Source organism: Pocillopora damicornis, chromosome 7, assembly GCF_964200805.1.
Source record: "Pocillopora damicornis chromosome 7, jaPocDami1.2, whole genome shotgun sequence".
Lineage (NCBI taxonomy): Eukaryota > Metazoa > Cnidaria > Anthozoa > Scleractinia > Pocilloporidae > Pocillopora > Pocillopora damicornis.
Genome location: NC_142676.1, coordinates 17,432,631 through 17,440,130, shown reverse-complemented (window position 1 = coordinate 17,440,130; position 7,500 = coordinate 17,432,631). Strand labels below are relative to the sequence as shown.

General features: G+C 37.0%; 1 protein-coding gene across 1 annotated transcript in view; it reads left to right on the top strand.

Annotated features, from left to right (window-relative positions):
* Positions 1–7,500, top strand: part of LOC149042911 (uncharacterized) — a 9,700-nt gene that overhangs the window by 1,698 nt on the left and 502 nt on the right. The window contains exons 1-3 of the mRNA XM_089213194.1: positions 1–1,310; positions 5,158–5,518; positions 6,103–7,500. The exon at positions 1–1,310 is cut by the window's left edge and continues 1,698 nt beyond it; the exon at positions 6,103–7,500 is cut by the window's right edge and continues 502 nt beyond it. Coding sequence (XP_089069320.1) covers positions 1,225–1,310; positions 5,158–5,518; positions 6,103–6,924 — 1,269 coding nt within the window. The 5' untranslated portion in view covers positions 1–1,224 and the 3' untranslated portion in view covers positions 6,925–7,500. The remainder of the gene's footprint in view (positions 1,311–5,157; positions 5,519–6,102) is intronic.

Here is a 7,500-nt window from a genome sequence, read left to right as displayed (position 1 = left end):
TCTCTAACAATTGATGCTGGGTAGAGTTTCTCTTGTTTTGGTTTTGTAACACATAACGTTCTGAGATCTCCCTTATTTTCAAAACGCTACTTTTGTTATTAAGGACACAAAGGAAACTCTTGAAAGTTTTACGTTTCAAGTAACACTCCTCAAAGTTGATACATGAACGTCAGTTTTTGATAAAGTTCATCGCAGTGGCTGTTTCACTGAGATTTGATATACTTCGATATTTAGCTTTGCATTTAAGTAACTGTAACTGATATACTTTTAATCAGCAATTACCCGATTCGTTTACGTTTTATATCAGTTCCATTTGCCGATATATTTCCCTCCATTGAAACCTGGGCAAGGAAGAGAAATCAGCTTTACATTTGAGCTAACAATCAACTATTTGAAATTAAAAGATCCTCGCAGCTAAGAACACTACTGAAACTAGTAGTTGTAAATTGTAAAATAAGTAGTTGTTATTTGTAAACTGTGTTCAGCTTGGGCTAAACTGCAGGGTACGTCAGTTACGCCGGGCTCCTTCTGTGGAGCATTCCTAACAGAAAAACTGTCGAGGAGTAATTTCGTTTGGGTTTGAATGTTTGCCCAATCTTCTTTTCGAAATTCCGCAAATAAGTGATTCTGTAGAGAAGAGCGACTTCACAGCGAGACGAACACACTCCTCACTTCTTCCAAAACGTTTACTGACTCAGAAGTTCTCAACATGGTGATGGCTCTTACGGCCAATGACTAAAATTTGGCAATTTTTCTCTTTCCGTTGCAATTGGAAAAAATGCTACGTTAGTGCTTTAAGGAAAACAACTTCCTTGATAATTAAAAAAAATGCATCAATGTATTTTCCACAAATGAGCAAATGTTCCATCTCAAGAAATTTTATGAATGGAGGTCGCTTTAAGGTAAGAGACCCAAACATCTACTCATTTCGTTTCAAATTACCCAATGCTTATCTGATGAAATAATTATGTATCTTTTTTTCTTCACATTAATATAGTGCCATTGCTATGGGCATCTTACAATATCTCCAAGTCATGCTGTTTGTATTAAATTACCTTCTCCACTGTGCCGCAAAAAGCAGTAAATTCTCAAATCTTCAAGTCTGCAATCGATGACGATGTCGTCCCTTACCACATTCTTGAGGGTCACGTGTTTCAATGATTGACAGCCCACAGCGCCACCCAGTGTCACGTGAAGTGCAGAGATGACTGCCTGTGTGTATCCATGGACTGTTTCCCTCACTCCACAGAAAATAATTGTGAGCTTAACGTCGCTGACGAAGACATGGATCCAGCGGCAATGAAATGGAGGTAAGGATGAGATTATTATGATTTGGTGAGAAGCTACACGGTGAAGGTGAGATAACATTGTTCATTTAATTCCTTATTCATTTATTTAGGAACTTTCGTAAATGAAGTAAGTATCCCAAGCTGTTCAAGTGTTCCAGTACTCCTTCAAAACAGTTTCTAAAAAAGTTATGTGAGCAACCTGTTATATTCCTGTAGGGTGGAGATAAATTCAGCGCGAAAGAGGATTGCTATGTTAATAGATGCTGCCTCTCTAATCCTTGTCTCAATGGAGGGGTTTATCAGGAGATTCTTTTTCCACTCCACTTATGAACATAAATATTTAATTTTCTCAGAACAGACAATAAAGTTGGTTTGGTTACCATTAACTTCCCCTGAAGACACCACGTTCCATTTGATTTCAAGAGATAGTCTTCTTGATCATATTTGCGTGTTTTTAATATTAACGGATGCTAGAGATAAATATGTAAATTTTTCATTACGAGGCATGTGCTACCCATACATGTTTCAAAAGCTGAAATGAAAAGTGATAATAGCTTATGAAGTTCGGATGATGTTCTAGGTTTTGGCAAATCCACGACATTTCCATTTATCCGTAAAAATTTAAAAATTGAGAGGAAAAGTTTTGATAAATAGCAAAAGAACATTATGGGATGGAGAAGGAGGCTCCTTGTCCAGGCCGTGGGAAATGTCAAATTCACTTACAATACAATGAATAGACAGTCTCTCGAACGGAAGTATTATTCCCAAGACGAATACTGCATGGAATGGCTACCTATTAATGAATATATTTTCTCTTATTTAATTTAGGGTGCATTTGCCTTGTATCGATTAAAAGTTATTTACTGCATCATGATTATACCTCAGAAGGCAAAAAGTAGACGCTAAAAACCAGAGAAAAAGAATGAGGCCAACTAACAGCAAAATTTGAACAATTATTGGCAAGCATTTCTTCGAAAAGGTTTTTAGCCTTGTTTTTCCCGGGTGAGTCTTTCAAAACCTCATTTTCACCTGTGTGTCTCTAGGCAATTGCTGCATGAATCTTGGTTATTTGAAAATTTACCTCAATGTCTTTTAAGTTACGAGGCGCAGTTTGTTTTGATTTCTGTGGGAACACGGCAGCTGGCATTTCAATAATATAGGCACAACAGTACAGTCTGCATTTGAAGAACTTCAAATGCCATAAAAACAAAAACCCATACAAGATGAACATATTTTCATAATATTACGAATATCTAGCTTTGCATTTATGTAAACTTTTGCTCGGTCTTTGTAAAGGTGGCTTGCATAGGGATATTTCTTCGAAGAACACCATGTTTTGTACAGTTACCTTGATTTGTTTAGTCTGGACCAAAGTTTATTAATAACACATTTAATTATTCGAATAGTATCCTGAAGTGACCTACTCTATAAAAAACAGTATCTATTTTATCATTAAAACCAAATAAAACAGGCTATAGTAAATTCTAGGCTTTTAATTTCCAGCACGTTTATGTACGTAGTTCTTCTTCGTTACTTATTAAAAAAAAAATACGCTCTTCATTTCTCCGAATAAGGCTCAAAATTTATTTTTCTTCGAAAAACGGAGCTGAAATCGACCAATTCAAAATTTAGCTCAAAAATTACAATTTCGGAAACATTTAACATCAATAGTCACCGAAATAAAGGGTTGCTAAATGTTCCCCAATGGAACACGACGAGAGCTCATAATATTTTGAAAAACATTGCGATTCTCTTTTAAAACATCCTATAAGGCTGTAGTCATGAACGTAAGTAATTCATTTTAGTTTTCCCCACACGGGTAAATAGTGCTTTTCGTACACGTTGATTGGCTAGCTAGGAAGTGATAAATCAGCTCCACTCAGCCGTAGAGACAAATATCACGTCGAGAGTTTAATTTCAGACTCCTCTTCAGTTTATTGACTGAAATAAATAACTTTGTTTTTTTTCTGTCAGGCATATACTAAAATAATTGTTTACCTTGGGTGAGTGTCGGTGAAAATGATAGAGATAATCTCCATCAATATCCACCTCTACTTTGGTAAATAATCATTAACTGCCCCTACAGAGAGAACTTTCCAGTGAGTATAAATGGTTATTTTGCTTACTCAAGTTTAAGTGCTTTTTTAAGTCTACGGATATTATAAGAGTTTGTTAGGTTTGTTTGATTTGTAGCCGACTGGTGTGTACTTGATACTTTTTCTTAAAACTAGAAAAGAAACCAGCCATAAGTTCGAGCCATTAGTAGGTGTGGCAAGACTTGAAATATTTTCATTCGCCGATGGAAAGAAAGCTTACATTAATACGTTCATCAATGTTTCAAATATTGTGGTAAACAATAAATTGCGATCCGCTTTAAATATTAATGTAGGAAAAATACAGTGCAAATCATTCTTAGAGAATATTCCGTCGAGGATACATACTCATCAAGTGCCTTTTTTAAAAAGGATCTTTTAACAATTGATGGTAGGTAGAGTTTCTATTTTTGTCGTTTTGTAACACAAAACCTTCTGACATCTCTCCTTAATTTCAAACGCTTTTTCTTAATTAACGGTCACACACGAAAGTCTTGAAAGTTTTACATTTCAAGAAAAACTCCTCAAACTTAGGCGATTTTTTTTAATACATGAAAGTCAAACAGAAACATGCTATCATGAAACACTTTTTGATAACGTTCATCGCAGCGGCTGTTTAACTGAGATTGACATACTTCGGCATTAGCTTTGCATTCAACTTATTGTAACCGACATACTTTTAATCGGCAATTACTGCAGTAGAGAAATTGAAACTGGTTCGTTTATTTTTCATATCAATTCCATTTGCCAATCTTAAAATGAAATCAAGACTGAATAGTCCAGAATATCTCCCTTTATTGCAACCTACGCGGTGAAGAGAAATCAGCTTGGTATTTAAACTGAGTGTTTAGCTTAAGCTAAACTACCGTGCATTTTTACGGCTTATTTTGTGAAGCATTCCTAACATAAACTGTTCTGGAGCAATTTCTTTTGTGCTTAAGTTTTTGTCTAACATATTTTCGGATTACGGCAGATTGGTGATTCTGTACAGTGAGACAACTACACTCCTTACTGTCTTTTAAAACGTTTACTGACTTAGAAGAAGGTCTCACCATGGTAATGGCTCTTACGGCTAACGATTAAAATTTTGGCTCATAACAGCGGCTGTTTCACTGAGATTTGATATACTTCGACATTTAGCTTTGTATTCAACCAACTGGAACCGACATACTTTTAATCAGCAATTACTGGTTCGTGTATTTTTTTATATCAGTTCCATTGGCAAATATATCTCCCTCCATTTCAACCTGAGCAATGAAGAGAAATCAGCTTAGTATTTGAGCTGACAATCAATTCTTTATAAACTGTGTTCAGCTTAGGCTAAACTGCAGGGAACGTTTACTGTTCCTTTTGAAGAGTATTCCTAACAGAAACCGTCGAGGAGCAATTTCGTTTGGGCTTGAATGTTTGCCCGGTCTCCTTTTCAAAATTCCGCAAATAAGTGATTCTGTAGTGAAGATCGAGTTCCCAGCGAGACGAATTAATTCTTTTCAGTCTTTCAAAACGTTTACTGACTCAGAAGGTCTCAATATGGTAATGGCTCTTACGGCTAACGACTAAAATTTTGGCAATTTTACTGCTAACGATTATTTTCTTTTCGTTGCAATTAAGATAAATGTTACGGTTCATGCTTTAAGGAAAATAATTTCATAGTTAATTTTGAAAAATCCATCAATGTTGGTCGCTTTTAAGCAGGAAACCCAAACATCTATTTATTTCGTTCCAGATTACCCCAGATTAAATAATCATGTATATTTTTTTCTTCACATCAATAGTGCTATTGCTATGGGCATCGTACAATATCTCCAAGTCGTGCTGTTTGTATTCAGTTTGACCCTCTCCACTGAGGCACAGGAAAAAGTTACTTGTCAAAACTTTAAGTTTGCTATCGATCGCGATGTCATCCATAACCAAATCCTTGAGGGTCACGTGTTTGAAAGATTGACAGTTCCAAACGCCATTGACTGTTACTTGAAGTGCAAAGATGACTGCTTGTGTGTATCCATGAATTATTTCCCTCTGTCCAAAGAAAACAATTGTGAGCTCAACAACGCTAACAAAGACATGGAGCCAGCGGCGATGAAATGGAGGCAAGGGGGGAATTATTATGATTTGGTGAGAAGCTACACGGTGAAGGTGAGATAAGATTATTTATTTAATTCCTTACTCATTTATTTATCAACTTCCGTAAACAAAGTAAATATCCCAAGATGTTCAAGTTCGTAAATAAAATAAGTATTTCCACACGATCAAGTTTTGCGGTACTCCTTAAAAAAAAGATGTGTTATATGTCAGTCCGAGCCAAAGACAATTTTGTGCATGCCGTTTTGTCTGCGATATGATTGGTCTAGACAAAACCAAAACAAACTGATTTGGCTGAGAGAGGATTGGATCCGTTCCCTTTCTCACAAACTATTTTCTTAACGGCCATGTCGTAATGCGAAGGGAACGGCAGGACAGACATGACTACAAATTTCATAAAGACATCATTGGCTTACCCATTGCTGTATTACTGCATTTCAAATCTACTTTGCAATGGAAATTTCATCTCCATTCTGGCACCCCGTCATGTGTTGTACGCACACGTACTTTGCTCGCACTGTTTGTTATCGATTCGATCAGATTCCGGTGAGATTTTTTTTCGATGGGTGCTAAAAAGTATATGCCAACCCAATTCTATGAGCATGCTGAGCTAAAACATCCTTTGAATGTTGCTGTAGGGTGGAGGCAAATACGCACCAGAGAAGCATCATTGCATCAACAGATGCTGCCGCACCAATCCTTGTCTCAATGGAGGAGTATGTCAGGGGATTTGTGACACTCATAGCACCAGGTTTAACTGTACCTGTCCTAACACATACTCTGGTCAGCGGTGTGAGAAGATGAAACATCCGAGAAGCTGCAAAGACATAGCTAAGAACGGTGCCTCGACATCAGGAAAATACGACATCTACGATTCAAGCAATGAACGGTTTTCTGTTTACTGTGACTTGCAGTCTGAACCCGACTTTGTATGGACGTTAATACAATCGTTATCCTTGTCCAAGAGAAATGCCTTCAATTATACTGGGTTTGGCAAAAACTTTGAGATTGATATTGAAGTGGGGGAAGTTAATTGGAACGAGTTCCGACTATCCTTATCACAGATGCAGTATCTTGCTAATCACTCCACACATCTGAGAGCAACTTGTAACTTTTCTACGGATGGTCTGCAGTATACGGACTACGCACGCGCTAAGCTGGCAGGTCATGACATTTTTGGTACCTGGAACACCTGCCAGATGTACGAATATGTCAATATCCGAGGAATCAATTGTTCTAATTGCACCGCCCTCACAAAACAGCAGGAAGATGTGTCCTGGCACATAAGGAGTTACAATAGCACACAATTCGGATGTGAATTTAATGGAAAACCAGGTGGAGTGCCCGATGAAAAAAATTTCGGAAAATTTCACAACAAGTATATAAATCTGGATCACCGCTGCTCGTTTTCTCCTGCTTCTACAACGCAGCATTGGTTTGGAGCTAAATGTGACGTGTAACTTTTTGCGAATTCATTTCCTTTCATAGAAAAGGAAACACAGCCAACTGAAAGCAAGAAAACATCGGAGCAAGGCATCATGTGCCTCCAAGTTTGGCCCATTTAGGAACTGAACTTGAACTAAACGTTTAATATCTCAGATAGTTACACTGACCTTTATCACAGAAGAATGTAGACATGCACAAGAGCGACGTCATAAGCAACCTTAGATACGTAGCGTCCATATTTGAATAGTTGAAATAAGTAGGCGGTCTCTGTACAAACACTTTTTACCTGCACATTCATCTTTTCATGTAATGTTCAATAGATAGTACACTTACATCTTAAAAGCCAAAGGTCGATAAAATTGGCCTTTTTTCGTATTCGTCTTTGAAAACGCATTCAGAGCTCACCATTAGTTGATTTATGCAAATTATTTTCAAGCAAGTGACTAATCGTAAGTTAAAATGCTTGTGTCTAGATTCAGAGATGTTTAAATAACTCTGTACGCTATTAATCTAATTATGACATGTTTTGTCGTCGTAGGGCGGTATTTTCTTGACTCAGTCAATCAACCGTTTTCTCTTTACTGATAATT